At 50.6% G+C, this 21,414-nt stretch overlaps 1 protein-coding gene across 1 annotated transcript in view; it reads left to right on the plus strand.

Moving 5' to 3' along the window:
* The window catches only part of OCA2 (OCA2 melanosomal transmembrane protein), a 320,006-nt gene that overhangs the window by 216,417 nt on the left and 82,175 nt on the right, over positions 1-21,414 (plus strand). The window contains exons 21-22 of the mRNA XM_073011978.1: positions 9,040-9,133; positions 15,773-15,866. Of these exons, the coding sequence (XP_072868079.1) occupies positions 9,040-9,133; positions 15,773-15,866 (188 nt within the window). The remainder of the gene's footprint in view (positions 1-9,039; positions 9,134-15,772; positions 15,867-21,414) is intronic.

A 21,414-nucleotide genomic window follows, 5' to 3' on the forward strand; every position in this document is an offset into this window, starting at 1 on the left:
GTGTGTTAGGGGTGTGTGTTAGGGGTGTGTGTTAGGGGTGTGTGTGTTAGGGGTGTGTGTTAGGGGTGTGTGTGTTAGGGGTGTGTGTTAGGGGTGTGTGTGTTAGGGGTGTGTGTGTTAGGGGTGTGTGTTAGGGGTGTGTGTGTTAGGGGTGTGTGTTAGGGGTGTGTGTTAGGGGTGTGTGTGTTAGGGGTGTGTGTTAGGGGTGTGTGTTAGGGGTGTGTGTGTTAGGGGTGTGTGTTAGGGGTGTGTGTGTTAGGGGTGTGTGTTAGGGGTGTGTGTGTTAGGGGTGTGTGTGTTAGGGGTGTGTGTGTTAGGGGTGTGTGTTAGGGGTGTGTGTGTTAGGGGTGTGTGTGTTAGGGGTGTGTGTGTTAGGGGTGTGTGTGTTAGGGGTGTGTGTTAGGGGTGTGTGTGTTAGGGGTGTGTGTGTTAGGGGTGTGTGTTAGGGGTGTGTGTGTTAGGGGTGTGTGTTAGGGGTGTGTGTGTTAGGGGTGTGTGTTAGGGGTGTGTGTTAGGGGTGTGTGTTAGGGGTGTGTGTGTTAGGGGTGTGTGTTAGGGGTGTGTGTTAGGGGTGTGTGTTAGGGGTGTGTGTGTTAGGGGTGTGTGTTAGGGGTGTGTGTTAGGGGTGTGTGTTAGGGGTGTGTGTTAGGGGTGTGTGTTAGGGGTGTGTGTTAGGGGTGTGTGTTAGGTGTGTGTGTGTTAGGGGTGTGTGTGTTAGGTGTGTGTGTTAGGGGTGTGTGTGTTAGGGGTGTGTGTTAGGGGTGTGTGTTAGGGGTGTGTGTGTTAGGGGTGTGTGTGTTAGGGGTGTGTGTTAGGGGTGTGTGTTAGGTGTGTGTGTTAGGGGTGTGTGTGTTAGGGGTGTGTGTTAGGTGTGTGTGTTAGGGGTGTGTGTTAGGGGTGTGTGTGTTAGGGGTGTGTGTGTTAGGGGTGTGTGTGTTAGGGGTGTGTGTGTTAGGGGTGTGTGTTAGGGGTGTGTGTGTTAGGGGTGTGTGTGTTAGGGGTGTGTGTGTTAGGGGTGTGTGTGTTAGGGGTGTGTGTTAGGGGTGTGTGTGTTAGGGGTGTGTGTTAGGGGTGTGTGTGTTAGGGGTGTGTGTGTTAGGGGTGTGTGTGTTAGGGGTGTGTGTTAGGGGTGTGTGTTAGGGGTGTGTGTGTTAGGGGTGTGTGTTAGGGGTGTGTGTGTTAGGGGTGTGTGTGTTAGGGGTGTGTGTTAGGGGTGTGTGTTAGGGGTGTGTGTGTTAGGGGTGTGTGTTAGGGGTGTGTGTTAGGGGTGTGTGTTAGGTGTGTGTGTGTTAGGGGTGTGTGTGTTAGGTGTGTGTGTTAGGTGTGTGTGTGTTAGGGGTGTGTGTTAGGGGTGTGTGTTAGGGGTGTGTGTTAGGGGTGTGTGTGTTAGGGGTGTGTGTGTTAGGGGTGTGTGTGTTAGGGGTGTGTGTTAGGTGTGTGTGTTAGGGGTGTGTGTGTTAGGGGTGTGTGTTAGGGGTGTGTGTTAGGGGTGTGTGTTAGGGGTGTGTGTGTAGGGGTGTGTGTGTTAGGGGTGTGTGTGTTAGGGGTGTGTGTGTTAGGGGTGTGTGTTAGGGGTGTGTGTGTTAGGGGTGTGTGTGTTAGGGGTGTGTGTGTTAGGGGTGTGTGTGTTAGGGGTGTGTGTTAGGGGTGTGTGTGTTAGGGGTGTGTGTTAGGGGTGTGTGTGTTAGGGGTGTGTGTGTTAGGGGTGTGTGTGTTAGGGGTGTGTGTTAGGGGTGTGTGTTAGGGGTGTGTGTGTTAGGGGTGTGTGTTAGGGGTGTGTGTGTTAGGGGTGTGTGTGTTAGGGGTGTGTGTTAGGGGTGTGTGTTAGGGGTGTGTGTGTTAGGGGTGTGTGTTAGGGGTGTGTGTTAGGGGTGTGTGTGTTAGGGGTGTGTGTTAGGGGTGTGTGTTAGGGGTGTGTGTTAGGGGTGTGTGTGTTAGGGGTGTGTGTTAGGGGTGTGTGTGTTAGGGGTGTGTGTGTTAGGTGTGTGTGTTAGGTGTGTGTGTTAGGGGTGTGTGTGTTAGGGGTGTGTGTGTTAGGGGTGTGTGTTAGGGGTGTGTGTGTTAGGGGTGTGTGTGTTAGGGGTGTGTGTTAGGGGTGTGTGTTAGGGGTGTGTGTGTTAGGGGTGTGTGTGTTAGGGGTGTGTGTTAGGGGTGTGTGTGTTAGGGGTGTGTGTGTTAGGGGTGTGTGTGTTAGGGGTGTGTGTTAGGGGTGTGTGTGTTAGGGGTGTGTGTTAGGGGTGTGTGTTAGGGGTGTGTGTGTTAGGGGTGTGTGTGTTAGGGGTGTGTGTTAGGGGTGTGTGTTAGGTGTGTGTGTTAGGGGTGTGTGTGTTAGGGGTGTGTGTGTTAGGGGTGTGTGTGTTAGGGGTGTGTGTTAGGGGTGTGTGTGTTAGGGGTGTGTGTGTTAGGGGTGTGTGTGTTAGGGGTGTGTGTTAGGTGTGTGTGTTAGGTGTGTGTGTTAGGGGTGTGTGTGTTAGGGGTGTGTGTTAGGGGTGTGTGTGTTAGGGGTGTGTGTTAGGGGTGTGTGTTAGGGGTGTGTGTGTTAGGTGTGTGTGTTAGGGGTGTGTGTGTTAGGGGTGTGTGTGTGGGGTGTGTGTGTTAGGGGTGTGTGTTAGGGGTGTGTGTGTTAGGGGTGTGTGTTAGGGGTGTGTGTTAGGGGTGTGTGTGTTAGGGGTGTGTGTTAGGGGTGTGTGTTAGGGGTGTGTGTTAGGGGTGTGTGTTAGGGGTGTGTGTTAGGTGTGTGTGTTAGGGGTGTGTGTGTTAGGGGTGTGTGTGTTAGGGGTGTGTGTTAGGGGTGTGTGTGTTAGGGGTGTGTGTTAGGGGTGTGTGTTAGGGGTGTGTGTTAGGTGTGTGTGTTAGGGGTGTGTGTGTTAGGTGTGTGTGTTAGGGTGTGTGTGTTAGGGTGTGTGTGTTAGGGGTGTGTGTGTTAGGGGTGTGTGTGTTAGGGGTGTGTGTGTTAGGGGTGTGTGTGTTAGGGGTGTGTGTGTTAGGGGTGTGTGTTAGGGGTGTGTGTTAGGTGTGTGTGTTAGGGGTGTGTGTGTTAGGGGTGTGTGTGTTAGGGGTGTGTGTGTGGGGTGTGTGTGTTAGGGGTGTGTGTTAGGGGTGTGTGTGTTAGGGGTGTGTGTGTTAGGGGTGTGTGTTAGGGGTGTGTGTGTTAGGGGTGTGTGTGTTAGGGGTGTGTGTTAGGGGTGTGTGTTAGGGGTGTGTGTGTTAGGTGTGTGTGTTAGGGGTGTGTGTTAGGGGTGTGTGTTAGGGGTGTGTGTTAGGGGTGTGTGTTAGGTGTGTGTGTTAGGGGTGTGTGTGTTAGGGGTGTGTGTGTTAGGGGTGTGTGTTAGGGGTGTGTGTGTTAGGGGTGTGTGTTAGGGGTGTGTGTTAGGTGTGTGTGTTAGGTGTGTGTGTTAGGGGTGTGTGTGTTAGGGGTGTGTGTTAGGGGTGTGTGTGTTAGGGGTGTGTGTGTTAGGTGTGTGTGTTAGGTGTGTGTGTTAGGTGTGTGTGTTAGGGGTGTGTGTGTTAGGTGTGTGTGTTAGGTGTGTGTGTTAGGTGTGTGTGTTAGGTGTGTGTGTTAGGTGTGTGTGTTAGGTGTGTGTGTTAGGGGTGTGTGTGTTAGGGGTGTGTGTTAGGGGTGTGTGTGTTAGGGGTGTGTGTGTTAGGTGTGTGTGTTAGGTGTGTGTGTTAGGTGTGTGTGTTAGGGGTGTGTGTGTTAGGTGTGTGTGTTAGGTGTGTGTGTTAGGTGTGTGTGTTAGGTGTGTGTGTTAGGTGTGTGTGTTAGGTGTGTGTGTTAGGGGTGTGTGTGTTAGGGGTGTGTGTTAGGGGTGTGTGTGTTAGGGGTGTGTGTGTTAGGTGTGTGTGTTAGGTGTGTGTGTTAGGTGTGTGTGTTAGGGGTGTGTGTGTTAGGGGTGTGTGTTAGGGGTGTGTGTGTTAGGGGTGTGTGTTAGGGGTGTGTGTTAGGGGTGTGTGTTAGGGGTGTGTGTTAGGGGTGTGTGTTAGGGGTGTGTGTTAGGGGTGTGTGTGTTAGGGGTGTGTGTTAGGGGTGTGTGTGTTAGGGGTGTGTGTGTTAGGGGTGTGTGTTAGGGGTGTGTGTTAGGGGTGTGTGTTAGGGGTGTGTGTTAGGGGTGTGTGTGTTAGGGGTGTGTGTGTTAGGTGTGTGTGTTAGGTGTGTGTGTGTTAGGGGTGTGTGTGTTAGGGGTGTGTGTGTTAGGGGTGTGTGTTAGGGGTGTGTGTGTTAGGGGTGTGTGTGTTAGGGGTGTGTGTGTTAGGGGTGTGTGTTAGGGGTGTGTGTGTTAGGGGTGTGTGTTAGGGGTGTGTGTGTTAGGGGTGTGTGTGTTAGGGGTGTGTGTGTTAGGGGTGTGTGTTAGGGGTGTGTGTGTTAGGGGTGTGTGTGTTAGGGGTGTGTGTGTTAGGGGTGTGTGTTAGGGGTGTGTGTGTTAGGGGTGTGTGTGTTAGGGGTGTGTGTGTTAGGGGTGTGTGTTAGGGGTGTGTGTTAGGGGTGTGTGTGTTAGGGGTGTGTGTGTACAGAAATAATTACTGCCACTTTAAATTTCCTGGAAGCTGCTTCATCACTTGGAGGTTGAAACAATGGCCAGCCACTGTGCTGGCCCCTCAGTGATCAAAACAGTGGCCAGCAATCAACATACACAGCCTCAGCTTTTGGAGGACAAGGTCATTATTGCCTGCCCTGATATCAGCAAGTCACATCCTAAACAGGAGCTGCCATCCCCACAGCTTCCTGCCACAGGGTGAGAGATGGGGAATGATAAACACTAAAAAAAAAGCCAGAATTCACCACAACCCTTTTTATCCATCTTTCCCCTGGTTGCCGAAAGTGTTTGACTACACTCCAGACTTCCAAAATAGTTACTGTTTTGAATTGAATTGTCTCCCCAAGACATACTGAGGTCCTCACCCCAGGTACTAGGGAATGTAACCTTATATGAAAATAGGGCCTTTACAGAGGTAATCAAGTTTAAATCGGGTCACGAGGGTGAGAGCCCTAATCCAACATGACTGATATCCTTACGAAAAGGGGAAGTTTTGGCACAGTCACACACAGGCACGGGGAAGGCTCCCTTGTGGCCGGAGTGATGCATCCACAAGCCAAGGATGGCCAGGATGGCCGCAGACACCAGAGGGGCAAGGAAAGACCCCCCCAGAGCCATCAGAGAGCACGGCCAGGCCGACACCTGGCTTCAGACTCTTGCCTGCACGGAAATGAAGTCCTGTTGTTTTCAGTACACAGCTCGTGGGGCTTTGTGACAGCAGCCACAGGGAGCTGACACGGTAGTTTCAGACAGTTCCTGCCAGTTCAGTCATCCTTTAGGCAGAGGTGGATTCGGGGAGCTTCCTGCTCTGCCATCTTCTGTGCCGTCATTCATTAGTTTTAAATTTTTCTCTCTCTGCCACTGTAAAGCAAGTTCTATGAGGGCACGGACTTTTGTGTCTTATATTCATTGTTCTATCGCTTGTATCTAGAGCAGAACCAGACACAAAGTAGAATATTCATGAAGAATTATTGACTGAATTAAGAGTAAATGAGCATAGACGAGATAACATGGTCCCATCCAGTGGAGGAGAAAGTGTTGAATGCAGTGATGGAGGTGAGCTCTGGGCCTAGCCATCCAGTGGAGGAGGAGGTGTTGAATGCAGTGATGGAGGTGAGCTCTGGGCCTAGCCATCCAGTGGAGGAGGAGGTGTTGAATGCAGTGATGGAGGTAAGCTCTGGGCCTAGCCATCCGGTGGAGGAGGAGGTGTTGAATGCAGTGATGGAGGTGAGCTCTGGGCCTAGCCATCCAGTGGAGGAGGAGGTGTTGAATGCAGTGATGGAGGTAAGCTCTGGGCGTAGCCATCCGGTGGAGGAGGAGGTGTTGAATGCAGTGATGGAGGTGAGCTCTGGGCATAGCCATCCAGTGGAGGAGAAAGTGTTGAATGCAGTGATGGAGGTGAGCTCTGGGCGTAGCCATCCGGTGGAGGAGGAAGTGTTGAATGCAGTGATGGAGGTGAGCTCTGGGCATAGCCATCCAGTGGAGGAGAAAGTGTTGAATGTAGTGATGGAGGTGAGCTCTGGGTGTAGCCATCCGGTGGAGGAGGAAGTGTTGATGCAGTGATGGAGGTGAGCTCTGGGCATAGCCATCCGGTGGAGGAGGAGGTGTTGAATGCAGTGATGGAGGTGAGCTCTGGGCATAGCCATCCAGTGGAGGAGAAAGTGTTGAATGCAGTGATGGAGGTGAGCTCTGGGCATAGCCATCCAGTGGAGGAGGAAGTGTTGATGCAGTGATGGAGGTGAGCTCTGGGCGTAGCCATCCGGTGGAGGAGAAAGTGTTGAATGCAGTGATGGAGGTGAGCTCTGGGCATAGCCATCCAGTGGAGGAGGAAGTGTTGAATGCAGTGATGGAGGTGAGCTCTGGGCGTAGCCATCCGGTGGAGGAGGAAGTGTTGATGCAGTGATGGAGGTGAGCTCTGGGCATAGCCATCCAGTGGAGGAGAAAGTGTTGAATGCAGTGATGGAGGTGAGCTCTGGGCGTAGCCATCCGGTGGAGGAGAAAGTGTTGAATGCAGTGATGGAGGTGAGCTCTGGGCGTAGCCATCCGGTGGAGGAGGAAGTGTTGATGCAGTGAAGGTCGGTTGCATGGGCAGACTTCAAAGACGGAAAGGTCATGGCTGGCTGCATAGAGGACAGAATTAAAGGGGCAAATGGTGCATTTACGTTGTGGGAAGGGGAGCTTGAACAAGGCGGAGGTTGGGAGGGCAGACCACAGAGCTGTGGAGAGATCCTTGGACTCTGGAGTTTAGGGAGCTGGTTCTTATTAGAATTGCAAATCCCAGAGAGGGCTTGATTTGAAAACAATGTCATTGCACACTTTTTGAAGCAATCAGCCTGTAACAGAATCTGGCACTTGTAACTATGCAGTTTGGAACCTGGGGTAGGTTTTCTCTGGCTTTGGACAATGGACCTCACAGCACAGGAGCACTTGCTGGAATTTCTGCATCACTAAGCTTGAAGACATCGCCTCCTCCCTTGAGACTGCAGTGCCCCAGCAAGGGCCCAGGGTCCTGTGCTTAGTTGTTCTGACTCTGTCTCCTTGTTCTGGGTGGCGTGTGCGGTCCTGCAGGGTAGAGGCTGGCTTTGCACCACCAGCATGGTGCTTGGTGCCTACCGGGCCCTGTGGCCTCACAGTGACATGTGTGTGTGCTAGCTGTGCTCACTGATGACTGGCTGTGGTGAGAAGTTTCACTTCGCTCCCTCCTCCAAAGAACAAAGACATCAAGTGTGAAGGAGCCTCTGTGATAATCACGTTTATCATAAGACAACAAGAGCGAAGCTTGAAAAGTGCTTCAGGGACTGCGCGGGAGCACCCCGCTGCCCGGAGGTTCTGATTCTGCATCAGATCCATAGATGCAGAATCAGATGCTTTCCCTAGCGTGTTACTTATTTCTCTTCCAGTGTCTATTTGATGCCGCTGACAGTGAAAAATTGAGCTGTTCAACACGCCCCTTGTGACCCAGCAAATGTGAAGGGCTCCTTTCTAGGCCTTGCAAGGCAACTCTCTAGAACCAGACCCGGGGCTGGTGGAGACGTGTGCAGTAGCAGGCACGTGGGTCAGCGGCCCAGCTGCAGCTTCCTAGTCCGGCCTCCGCTGGGGCTGGGGGGACCCTGCTCCACACGTCCTCGCCATGGGGACTCCCCTGGGCAGTGGCCGTGCCTAGGCTCCATCTTCCATTATGGCCGAGAGCCTGGCCTTCCAGAGGAGCGTGCAGAAACACAAGATCTTCTCTCCAGCCCACCCACATTCCATCAGTCAAAGGAAGCCACTAGGCAAGCCCAGAATCTGGGGTGGGGTGGAGGACCCCCTGCCCCAGCAGGACGCTGCCGAGCGCACACATGAAATCCTGCTGCAGCGATCAGGAGCTGAGGGTGAACGGATCTTCCCAAGTGAGCCCTGAGGCGTCCCTTTCAGGACATCGGGGGACTGAGCACCCAGCAGAGGGCGGCTCTCTTGCCTCTTAATTGAATAATATTGCACGTCACTCACATCTCCACACTGGGGTCCGCTTTCCGTTTGTGTGTTTGTGTAACGTTCTCCAGATCGGCCACCATTGGCGCTCTCCTCCGCCTGCTGCTCTTTAGAGAGGTTGACGTACGCAACTGCCCGAGGTGGCGGGCCCAGGGGTCTCTCCTTCACACCCCGTGGGCTCCCTGAGGCGTCTGGTGGGAACATCCCGGCCATCCATTCTCCGGAGTCTCCCGGAGGCAGGCTCAATGCCTGTGTCCTTCCCGGCTCCTTCTAGCAATAAGCCATGAGGGGGCATGCTCTTTGAGCACAGATTTCTTACAGAAATTTCACAGCCACTGCGTTTCATTGATTACAATAATGCGAAGTGTATCAATGTCAGAACGCTGCACCAGAGGCTGGCACGGCTGACTAGAGAACGGTGCTTCCTGGCTGTGGAATCTGGTACCTGGCGTCATGCTGTGAATGGCTAGCAGGCTCAGGGTGACTGGCAGGGGGCAGCCGCCAGAAGTCGCTTAGCACAGGGGACCCAGTGTGCAGTTTAGGGTCAGGGAACTGAGTGTGAGTTCCGGCTGGGTTGCTTTTGAGGTCTGTGCTCCCGTGCCTCTCTGCATCCCGGTCTCCTCGTCTGTCAAAGGAAGGAGTAACAGCACACTTGAGGGATGTTTGAGGATTCAAGATGACGTGTGCATAGTTAGCACAGCACTTGCAGGGTTCTATGAGCGCTGCTTTGATGGCTGCGTTCTCAGGCGCTGTGTTAGGCTCTATGTACCTTTACCCCGTATAAGGGCCACAGCAGCTGGTGGGGCTCAGGACCAGGAGGACCAATTGGTGGCAGCTGGTATCAAAGACATACAGATGAGTTTACACTCAAGTTTCTGTGGATTCCAAAGTTTTCTTTGGTTTCTTTCCACAAATCCTGTGCTCCTTAGAGTTTGAAAGGTGAGAAAGCATTTGGATTTTCTAAATTGGTCACAGTATGGCAGCTTCTCTGAGCTTCCATGGGACGTGGCATCAATGTCCTTTTCCTCCACAGATTCCCGTGCTCCTGAACCTGAGCCGCGACCCTGAGGTCGGCCTGCCCGCGCCGCCGCTCATGTACGCCCTGGCCTTCGGTGCCTGCCTGGGAGGTAAGGGGCTGCTGACCGCATGGGTGGGGGGAGGGGTACGTGCCCACACTTCCGTCCAGCCCAAAGCAGCAGTTATTGTGTGTCAAATTAAAAGCAAATGAAGGAGAGTCCGGATGGTTTCCTGAGTGGACACACATGTTCAGCTTTGACAGAGCAATTCCAGGGCAACTCCGTTCCTTCCCATTCTTTGCAGAGCTGCCCCCGACTTCCCGGGCCTGTGACCTGGGGATGCCTGGGTCTGACGCCTCACAGCTGATGTGTTCCCGCCCCGTGCCCGTGTGGGTCGTGCTTAGGTTTAGAAACAGATTTTGACTCAGAAGCCATCCTCAGTTGCAGTTCCGTTTCTCTCTTAGTCCCTCTGTAAGCAGTGGAGGGATAAGTGGGTCAGCTAGAAGTGGAGACTCTAACCCATAAGCGTGGAAAGAAAGATTAAAGGTTTTTTTGGGGGTGGGCATTGGACGCTGGAGACAGCGAGAAGTGGATTAGAGAGAGTGTTGGGAGAGACTGACCTCTGGTGACCAGACACAGGGCTGTGGATGCAGTTGCCATGGAGAGAACTGCGGGGGAGTCCTTCTCACATCTGAGAAGCCTGATCACCTTTGGGAACACAAGGGGATTGTGAAGAATCTTAGATCAACACATCAGATACACTTTAGGTTTTTATTCTTATATCCAGGTATGCTTAGATAATCCAGCTTTCTTTGTTCTCTGATTGATTTCTGACTATTAAATCAATGCCTCTCTGGTTAGTTTATCTCCTTGGCTGAAAAGGGGGATTAATGTCATCCAGTGAAGTTTCTGTAATGTCCGTGAACAACTAATTCATCTAAGTCAGTGACTGATGCCTCAAGTTCTTCCGAGAGTGTAGAACTGTTAAAATTGCCCCTATCCAAGAACCAGTTCCAGGAAGGCAGTGCAGAGCTACATTTAACATCAACAATTAGGAACAGGATCCGAGGACAGCTGGAAACGCATCCACTGTGAGGATTCTGTTCGTTTGAACTTGCTGAGCCTCTGCTATACCCTGACGTTGCTCCAGACAGTGAATTCACGCCCCTGCTGTCGAGCGGGGAAGATGGCCACCTAAACTAAGGTTACAGCATAGGCCGACACGTCCTGTAACGCAGGTGTGCCCTGAGTGCACGGGGCCCCGAGGAGAGACTGGAGATGTCGGAGGAGGTTCTGCAGACAGGGAAGCTTGAAGCCAGATCGTGCAGAGTGAGAGGCCTTGTGAGCTAGTTTGGATTTCCCCAAAACGTGAAGGATCAATGTGGAGGAGATTTCTCTAGGAGAGGCATCGATGTGTGCCGTTTATAGGCTAATTCCTAAAATGGGATTAGACACTTATTAACTGAGCACGCTTTGGAAGCAGGGAGACAGTGAATAATGAGTGTGTTCAGTCTTAGGAGCGTTTTAATCTAGCGGCTCTGGAGATCGAAAGGCACCTGTTCCTGGCACGGCAGGAGTGCAGCTGTGTTGGGAGTTAACTCTGTACTTACTCCCTCAGGGCCCTTTCTCATTGACTCAAGGTTGGGCATTTTACAGAAATGATGGTAAAATATCTGTAACCTAAAATTTAGCATCTTAACTGTGTGTAAGTGCACAGTTCGGTGGCATTAGGGACATTCACAATGTTGTGCCACTGTCCATCTGCAGAGGTCTTTTCACCAGTCCAGGCTGAAGCTCTGTCCCCATGAAACACCAGCTTTCCACTCTCTAGGGTTGGCATTGTGAAGAACACTTTAAATAGAAGTTTTTGCTTGGTTTTAGAAATGTCATTTGCTGTATAAATTGGAGGTGATTCACTGGATACTTTGAAACAACTTCCTTCCTTCCTCCCTCCCTTCCTCCCTTCCTTCCTCCCTCCCTCCCTCCCTCTCTCCCTCCCTCCATCCATCCATCCCTCCCTCCCTCCCTCCCTTTCTTCCTTCCTTCCTTCCTTCCTTCCTTCCTTCCTTCCTTCCTTCCTTCCTTCCTTCCTTCCCTCCCTTCCCTCCCTTCCCTCCCTTCCCTCCCTTCCCTTCCTTCCCTCCCTTCCCTTCCTTCCCTTCCTTCCCTTCCTTCCCTTCCTTTCCTTTCTTTCCTTTCTTCTGGTCTGACCCCAGTACTTTTTGGTTGCTCTTTTCATGAAGAGCTAAGAACAATTCAAATAAGCCTTCAGAAAAACCTGCCTTCGCCTGAGTTTCCCGGAAAGCAGAGGTGGAGGCAAGTTCATGTGCTAAGGTGTTACTGGCAGGTGCAATCCTAAGGTAGAAAACCTGTGGGGAGGAAGCGAAGTGAGCGTAAAGAGTGAAGAGCTCTTCCCTGCCATGGTTATCTAGAGGCTGTGGGCAATCCAGGTAGCACGTGACTATTTTCTCAGCAACTCAGGCAGCACGTGGCTGTGTTCACACCAATCCAGGCAGCACGTGGCTATGTTCAAACTCTGAGGCTGCTGCTTTCCTTAGGTTATATCCAGGTCTTGAAGGACCAGTGGGTCTTCAACTCGCCGAAGGGGATGTCCATGCCTAGAGTTCTGTCAGGTGGAAAATCTCACTGTTTTGGGAGTGTGGCCTGTTGAGTGGAACGTATACTGCAGACACAGGAGTTACCCTTGAGATTTGATTCTTTGTGTGCAGCGTTCGTCACAAACAGAGCTAGGCGTGGTTTTGAAAATGCCCTTGTTCTGCCTCTGGATCCATGTGTCGTCTTCCCACGCAGGATGACCCGGGCGTGCCAGGACAGGCAGGGATGTTCATGTGCAGGCCGACCCCACTGTGCTTCTCTGTCAGTGGAAACTGGGAGGGAGGCTTGAGCTGGGGAAGTGACACCTGGGGCCTTGTTCTCCCCACCACATGGAGCCCATACCATGTGGAATACCCTTAAAACCCTGCTGGCATCTTATTAAATGACTGCAACATCGTTGGCATCTGAATAGTAGGCTCACATTCTTAATCCCGTGTGAACCCCACAACCAGCCCAGGAGATGCCAGGAAAGGTGGTGACGGTCCTCATCAACACAGAGGAAGCAGTCTCCCTGCTTCTCTGCCCTGCCCATGGTAGGGAGGGATGGGCAGCTGGGTTTCCGGCCCAGGGACTGGCATAGGGATGGGCAGACCAAAGCCATGTGGAGTCCAGGTGATGTGAGGGAGTGTCTTCTATGGGAGAGGGAGGAGCTTCTGATAATGATTTTCCTGGCCCTGAGACCAAACCTCAGGAGACATAGGGGTCCCACTCCCTCCTCTGGCCACAGTCATGTCTGGATGCATGGTGAGGAGATGCCTGCAGCATCTGCAGCTCGAGTGTGGGCTGGCTCTGAGTGTTGCTGGCTGGTGGCAGAGCACACGGGTGCAGGGAGAAGGTCCTGACCGTGCCACAGAGCTCTGCTGCATCTGGATTTGTGCCACCTGGGACTGCCTGTCACCAGGAGGTAAATGTTCCCTACGGCTAACACCGGCTGGTTTTGCATCTTCCTTTCCCTACTAACACAAACACCTCAGTTAATATAACAGAAATGGTGGGGGATTTGCTCAGTTTACAGGGCTTAGAAGGTTTGAGACTTCAATTGAGGTCTTCTGAATTTAAATCTAGCATTCCTTGTGTTGTGTTGGCGGACACACTCTATTTACAATATGTCTGTGCAGGACCTGCCAGGGCTGACCCGTAACCTCCAGGCCTCTCTGGGGCCTCTCTCTGTGGCCTCCTCTCCGGGGCCTCCTCTCTTCGGCCTCCTCTCTTCGGCCTCCTCTCTGCTTTGGTACCAGCCTTGCTTGTCTCATTTTGCTGACCAATAGGACAGGAGGGGCCTATGTGGGAGCCTTTGCCATAGCCTTTGCCTTCGTCATCAAAACGTGTTGGTGCCAGTTCTCCTCCCTGCCCTCCTGCCTTAGATGTGGCTGGGAAGCCATCCTGTGAGGGAGGGAGAGGCCGAGAACAGTGGAGATCTGCCTGACAGTAGCAGGCCTAGCACCAGCTCCCTGCCCTCTGCCTCCAAGCTTCTCCTTACTGGGGAGGAGGTGGTCGCCCATGTGTCTAAGTGTCTAAGTTCATCGGGTTTCTGTTGCCCGTAAAGCTTTCTTTAAAGAAGCAGAGCTCCGTGTGACTTAATGAGTTGATGTCCTGCCTCCCAGGCTGTGAGTCTGTGAGAAGGCCAAGGACTTCTGCAGGGGAATAGCTGAGAAGGAGGGCCCTCGGGGCGGGAGGCCAGGCGATTTGGACACATCCGGGTGCAGGAGGGCCTCTGGGGGAGAGCAGCCCCACACTGTCACCCACACGACACTCCTGAGAAGGTGGGCGGATGTCTGATGTCTAAAGGCTGAGCAGTCACCCCCATGACATAAGCCAGCCCTGCCCTTGCCTGTCCTCAGCCGCATCTCCCCTTCCAAGGAAAGAGCTGGGTCCACAGGGCTCACCCACTTGCCCCCCATCCTCACCCAGCCTTCCTCATGCAGGCCCCAGGTGGTATGCAGCCCCTCCTGCAGATCCTTCAGCATCGTTTCTGCCCCCATTCCTTTCCCTGAGTCCAGAGTGCTCAGGACCAAAACAGCCTCCTGAGTGGCTCACCTTGGCAACCTGCAAAAGGAAAAGGAAAGATCCTTCTGTTTCTGGGGACGCGGGTCCCTCGTGGATCAGGAATCCACACGCACAGCAGACAGGATGAGATGCTCTCCATCTGGGCAGGGCCTGCCTGCAATGCTATCATTTTAATTGGCAAACGGGCATTTTTTCAATACTATTCCTTAACGGGAGAGAAAATAAGTGGAGTCTTGCAAGTTGCTGAATGTGAACTTGGACCGTGGGTTGGGCTCTGCTCATGACGTCCTGGAGTTAGCAGGCTTTAGGGTGCAGGCTGATGCTGTCCTGGTAGCCAGGTGCGTTCATGGGGGCCGAGCAGGGCAGGTCCGAGCAGGGCGGGGCCGAGCAGGGCAGGGCCAGCCAAGGAACATCGGCTTCTCTGTGGGAAGACACTCGTCAGACAGTGAGAAATAATGGCCACGTAAGATGGCTTGGCAAGGGTGTGGAGTCTCACTGAGCAGGTCTCCTGGCCAGGGAAGGAGAGGGGTTGGCAGGCAGGATGATGGGATGGATGCGTTGGTGCAGCCGTGCCCAGAGGGGGCTGTTTGGGCCAGCACTGCCCCGAAGACTTGCACTGGGCCCTTCAGACACTTCCTCTGGCTATCTAGGGAATGGCCTGGGGCAGCCTGAGCCCCACCCCTCACTGGTCTTCTTCTGGAGCCAAAATGGTTCACGGTCAGGACTCGCCACTTCCTGGCCCGACACCTGGGCACACTGCTCACCCTGTCTGTGCTGTGTCTTCATGGGGACGTGGGGCCTCCACCTGCTCTGTCATCCATGTCGTCCAGCCTCTGAAAGGTCACTCCCCCGCACTGACATGCTGTAGGCAGCTCCAGGGCAGTGTCGCACAGTTCACCCGTCCTCCATAGAAGGGGAGAGAGATGGAGACAGAGGGCGACTCTTCCTCAACGGTGTGTGCACGGACGTCAGGACTCAGCTAAACTGGCTGAGCCTGAATCACCGGCCTGTTCATGAACGCTGACCACAGTGACTGAGCCTGAATCACGGGCCTGTTCACGAACGCTGACCACAGTGACTGAGCCTGAATCACGGGCCTGTTCACGAACGCTGACCACAGTGACTGAGCCTGAATCACGGGCCTGTTCACGAACGCTGACCACAGTGACTGAGCCTGAATCACGGGCCTGTTCACGAACGCTGACCACAGTGACTGAGCCTGAATCACGGGCCTGTTCACGAACGCTGACCACAGTGACTGAGCCTGAATCACGGGCCTGTTCACGAACGCTGACCACAGTGACTGAGCCTGAATCACGGGCCTGTTCACGAATGCTGACCACAGTGACTGAGCCTGAATCACGGGCCTGTTCACGAACGCTGACCACAGTGACTGAGCCTGAATCACGGGCCTGTTCACGAATGCTGACCACAGTGACTGAGCCTGAATCACGGGCCTGTTCAGGAACGCTGACCACGATGGCTGGGAGGGACGGAGGAGGCTCCTGGGCCTTCCCTGGCTGTGAGTGTATGTGGGGGTTGGATCTGATGACCCGAGTGGCCACCTTGGCTCTATTGCTCACCAGGCCGCGAGGACGGCACACATGTGTGTGTGCACAGTCATAAAAGCTTACCGAGAGAGGTGTTTTATGTCAAGGAGATGCCATTGGTGAAGATCCGAAGGAAAGGGGTTCCACCTGCTTGTTTTTACCTATCCTTTCATCCACTGAAAGAGTTTCCTAGTGTCTGGGCCTGCAGTCTGGAGGGAGGTGGTTCCTGAGACTGCATTCCTGAGGGACACACGTTCTTGGCTTTGGTTGTTGACCCCGTTTGCATTTTTCTCTAAGAGACTCACTGCCCCACAGTGACTTGCCCATTCTCCTTAGCTTTCTTCCTCTCTGTTACATACAACAGCCATGGTTTTATCCATAAATGAATCATGATATTTGCAATCAGTGAGCTTATTTTCTGCTTGTGTGTTTCCAGATTATTTACAAAGCAGTCACTTTGACTGTAAAATAATCATCAAATCAAAGCCTGTGAGATGATCTAAATATTACAAACTAAAGAGAACAGAAGCTGACTACCAGGATGAACTGGGATTTTGTTTTTAAATTTTGACTTTAGGTAACGGGACCCTGATTGGCGCGTCGGCAAACGTGGTGTGTGCAGGAATTGCAGAGCAGCATGGATATGGGTTCTCCTTCATGGAATTTTTCAGGTACTTTTACATTCACTTTAAATTTCTGTTAAACTGTCTGGTTCCTAAGCTTACTTAATTAAAAAATAGCACATTCAACGCTAAGATAAGCATATTTTTAGCGATTAGAGAGACTGTGGTGTAGGGGAGATTAACTCAGAAAAGAACACATTAAAAATTTATTGCTGGTGGCTCACGCCTGTAATCCTAGCACTTCGGGAGGGCGAGGCGGGCAGATTGCCTGAGCTCAGGAGTTCGAGACCAGCCTGGGCAACACAGTGAAACCCCAACACGGTGAAAATACAAAAAAAGTTAGCTGGGCGTGGCAGTGTGCACCTGTAATCCCAGCTACTTGGGAGGCTGAGGCGGAAGAATTGCTTGAACTCGGGAGGCAGGGGTTCAGTGAGCTGAGGTCACGTGACTGCACTCCAGCCCAGGTGACAGAGTGAGACTCTGTCTCAAGAAAAAGAAAAATTGCTGAGATTAGCTCCATAACACAAAGGATGGTTCAGACATTCTGGATGACTTGGGTTGAGTCAGGGGGCCAGGAAATGACTGTGGGCTTGCCAGGTATTTCATGTGGCTGTCCGCTTGAAAATTCCAGTGGGAACTTGTGCCCTGACTGTCCACGAAGATGGTGCATGTCGAGTCTGACATTCCCCTGCTGGATTGCACAGTCCTTGCTAGCAAAGACCCTGTGATGTCGCGGACTGAAGCCAGGGTGGTGGAACGGGGGCAGCCTGGCAGTGGCTTCCCTGTCTTGTGTGGGCACCTCTCAGGACTGCAGAGAGATGAGGCCCTCGGTGGGGGCGTACAGCGGGGGCCTGCAGAGTAGAGCCTGCTCTAGGAGGAGCTGGGTCCATGCTGGGGCCCTGACTGCCGGCACGTCTGTGTGTGAGTGGCACACTGCACATTGCAAACAGGTGAGGGGGCAGAATGGAAGCTGGAAGCCCCTGTCAGATGGTGCTGTTAAAATGAACTTCCTTCGTTTGGTGTTGAGCAAGGTTTCTGTGGAGTCCTTTGTACATTCGCACTGGGTGTATGCACAATGATGGTTCTCAGAACCAGCCTCGGGTAAAGATTTGGAACCTCAACTTTGGCTGAGTGGCAGAGAACCCTGTAGCCGGTGGAGGCAGTGATCCCTGCACCAGGCACTGCTGCCTGGGGCTGGCTTGGGAACAGAACCCTGGCCATGGTGCCCAGTTGAGGACCCACACACAGCAGGCTCTTTGAACAGCAGCACACTGGCTTTTGCCAGACTTATGATACTGGCCATTTCCGTGGTTCGTAAGAAACTAGTACTACGTGGTAATTTTGCTGAGGCATCAATCTGAATGACACTCCTGGGTGACGTGGGTGTGAGCCGCAGGGGACGCTGAGTGTGCATCTCCTGGGGGGACTCTGGGCATATCGCTGACCCTGTCGCTAAGGGACAGGGTTCAAAACTTAATGCCTGGCCCACTTCTTTCTGTCTGGACTCCCATCTGCCTCTGCTGAGCGTAAAAGAAATCATCCTGTCAGTTAAACAAGAATTATCTTAATGAGAGCAGCATTTATTACAGCAAATATGGCAGTGGCCTTTGCAAGGTGGCCTACCGCACACTGCCGTCTTCTCATCTTTGCCCTATGGTCAGTGAGGGTCAGACTCAGAGCACAGCCGAGAGAGGGATCAGAGACAAGCGTGCTGAGTGGGCAGCAGGGGGAGGTTCAGTTCACCCTCTCTGCCAGCTCTGCCTCCTTCATTTGGGCCGAGCTCCTGACTTCTGCAGCCCTGGAAGGCCGTCGTGCTCACGTCCCCCATCTCCTCTTGTTTGGTTGGGCAGGCGTACCATGTACTGGTCCCTCTGCTTCCTGGCAGGCCCATAGGCTGGATCTCAGAGAGCAGGAAAACCTCATGGCTTTTTGCAGCACCAGTTGGTCTCACAGGTAGGCACGGGAGGCCTGGTATTAGTATTTTTTTAAAAAGAAGATTTTTAGGGCAACCACAGTCTGATCTTTTCCCAAGTAGCACTTTGGAACAATAACCAGACATCTGCCCAACCGAAAGGGTTTGCGTCCACTCCACCTGGGACGCGTAAAGTGCCTGAGGTTCAGCTCCAGTGGGTGATGTGTGTGGACACTGGACTTTTCACACAGGTCTTGCATTTGGTGTGCAGTGTGTGACACACGTGCGTGTGTGTGTGTGCGTGTGTGCCGTTACTGTGGTGAGCGGCTAGTATGACAGGAAGTCGGTGGCCTCAGAAAGCTTGGGCAAGACTGCCAGTTGTCTCCCCGAAAGCTCATTAGCCCCAGCCTTGTGAGCCACATGCATCTCCTTGGATGGAGAGTGTCTGTGTGGTGAGTGGTCAACAGAGATCCTTCCTTATTTTTGCCTGGTTCCAGTTCTTCCAACTCTTTCCATCCTTCTTGCCAGGTCCTTGCTGTGCAGAAATCAGAGCAGTTTTTGCCCAGGGAATGGTTATTTAATTGTGGTATGGACTTTATTTGCATGAATTGCTTAATTTGCAATTGCACATGCACTAATTCGACTTTTATCTATAACTCAAAGATTTATTTTCATAAAAGGGGGCTTCCTGTGATACACAGTGCAGAATGTTTTAAAAAATGACCATTTCTATCATGATGTAGATAAGTATTTAAGAGAAAATGTGTCAACGAATAAAATATAAAAGTAACCTATAATTTTGCTTCCTAGAAATAGCCACTGATCGTAATTTGGTGGTGTGTTTTCTTACATTTTTCCTGCCTACCATAGATTACATATTTTTTACAAAGTCTTCAAATCACATTGTATCCTACTTTTTATTCCTTTTTTTTTTTTTTTTTTTTTTTTTGAGACGGAGTCTCACTCTGTCGCCCAGGCTGGAGTGCAGTGGCCGGATCTTAGCTCACTGCAAGCTCCGCCTCCCAGGTTCACGCCATTCTCCTGCCTCAGCCTCCCGAGTAGCTGGGACTACAGGAGCCCGCCACCTCGCCTGGCTAGTTTTTTTGTATTTTTTAGTAGAGACGGGGTTTCACGGGGTTAGCCAGGATGGTCTCGATCTCCTGACCTCGTGATCCGCCCGTCTCGGCCTCCCAAAGTGCTGGGATTACAGGCTTGAGCCACCGCGCCCGGCCTACTTTTTATTCTTTATACTCTATTGTGACCATCTTACCTAGGACCAATTGTCCTTCCAAAATAGAATAGCCGTGCCTACAACAGGCAGATATATCCCAGTTCATTTTACACTGAGGTATTGAGGTTGCTTACTGTTTCTTGTTATGGTGTGATAAATATCTTTATAGATAAAATCTTGTTTCATTTCTGATAATTGAAGATAAATTTTCTGACATAGAACCACTGGCTAAATGAATGATGTTTTAGGAATCCAGATAAATATTGACAAGCTGGCATCCAGAAATGTTGCTCTCCGCGCACTTTATCGAACTTCACTGCTGAAACTCGTCACTGCCGTTTGAAATGCTCAAGGTTCATCTGGCTGGCTAGCAATAGACTCGTTTTGTTTTAATTAATTCTACTGAGATTATACTCTTTCTGTATAAGCATTGAATATTTGCATTTCTTATTTTGTAAACTTCTATTCATATCCTTTGCCTCTGTCTTTCTCTTGAGAGATGAATTTTCCTATTTTTCAGAAGCTCTCTTGCACCTACAGAAATCAGTTCTGATATACATGTTGTGACTATTTTTAAGCTTATTTTTGTATTTTAAATTTTGCAGAGGAACTTTAGATATTCTATAGTCGAAATGGATAAACTTCAGCTCCATTTTTATCTATACTTTTTGCTTTCATTAATTTTTTAAACCTTTTTCTTTCAAGATAATTGTAGACTCATGTGCAGTTGTAAGAAATAATTCAGAGAGATTCTGTGAGCCCTTTGTGCAGAAACCCCTGATAGTAAAATTTGGACAAACGATAGTAGAAGATCACAGCCAGGATGTTGCCATTGATGCAGTCAAGGCACACAGAAGAGTTCCGTCGCTGTGAGGCGCCCTCATGCGGGCCTTTTCCAGCCAGCCCCACATCCCTCCCACCTCTAGCCCTGCCCCGATCTGTTCTCCATCTCTAGCATTTTGTCATTACAAGAAGGCTAAATAAATGGAATCATACAACACGTGACCTTTTTGTATTGGCTGCTTTCACTCAGCATCATGGTCTAGCAATTCATCCAAGTTGTCTCGCATGCTAGTATTTGATTTCTTTGCATTGCGCTGGGGTATGGATGGACCACAGGTTGTTTAGTCGCCTCCTCATTGAAGATCACCTGACATGTTTCCAGTTTGGGGCTCTTACGAAGAAAGCAGATAGGACATTTTCTCCCAGTCTGCAGGCTGTCTGTTCATCCACTGAACAGGTTCTTATACAAAGCAAAAGTTTTGAATCTTAATGAGGCCCAACGTGTCAAAAAATTTTTTAATGTGTCGTGTTTTTGGTGTTAAAAGCATGACAGCAGGAGAACTTTTTGCCTAGCCCTAGATATTTTTCAAAGATTATCTCCTGTGTTCTTTTTCCCCCAAAATTTTATTGATTTACATGTTACATTTAAGTTCATGTTCATTCTGAGTTGTTTCATGTAAGGTGTGAGGTTTAGATCAAGGTTCTTTTTTTGTTTGCCTATGGATCTCGCCACACTCTAGCACCATTTGGTACAAAGGCTATGGTTCCTCTGTTGAGTTGCTGTTGCAGCTGTCACTCATCGGGCTGAGTGCGTCTTTGTGGATCTGTTCCTGGGTGCTCTGTTCTGGTATATTGATCTGGATGGCTGTCCCTTCCCAGTACCGCACTGTCTTGATTACTGCAGCTACGAGAGACAACACACTGCATTACACTTTTATTAGGATCAGGAATACTGGAATAGACACATAATTTAAAATTACCCTAAAAATATTGGTATCGAGAGGTCTGCAAATATTTTCTTAGAATTATTTTTAAATTTTGTCTGTTTTGGTGGTTATTTTCCCCTTGTCATTTTTTATCTGTGAATTTATTTTTGATTAGTGGTTTGCGATTCATCTAGTTCTGTTTTATTTTTCAAAAAATAAGACTTTGATGTATTTCTTAGTCTAGTTTTCTATTTTCTGCCTTGTTAATTGCTGCATTTATCTTTATCATTCCCTTCCTAGTGCTTTCTCTTGATTTACTTTGCTGTTCTTTAGTTTTTTCAAATTTCAAATTTATTTCGTTTATTTTTGTTTGTTTTATTTGCCATAAGTGTTTAAGGCTATGCTTTTTCCTCTGAACACTGCTTTAAATGTATTCCATGGAGTTTAATATATAATGCTTCCATTATCATTTCTAGGATTTCTGTATTTTCAGTGTGGCTTGCCTTTCATCTGAGTTGGATGTTTAATAGTGGTTCTTTTCGATTTCCAGTTTGAATAATCTTGTTATTTATTTTATTACTTTCTATTTTGATGGAACTTACATCTGGTTTCTTTGTGACCAAATTTGATCATACTTTATGTGTGCATTCTCTATTGTTATTGTATAAACTTACATATTTCTCAAATCTACCCAATGATTATACTAGGTCATTTACATCCTAAATCTGTCCTGTACTTAAAGTG

Source organism: Chlorocebus sabaeus, chromosome 26 (assembly GCF_047675955.1).
Source record: "Chlorocebus sabaeus isolate Y175 chromosome 26, mChlSab1.0.hap1, whole genome shotgun sequence".
Classification (NCBI taxonomy): Eukaryota; Metazoa; Chordata; class Mammalia; order Primates; family Cercopithecidae; genus Chlorocebus; species Chlorocebus sabaeus.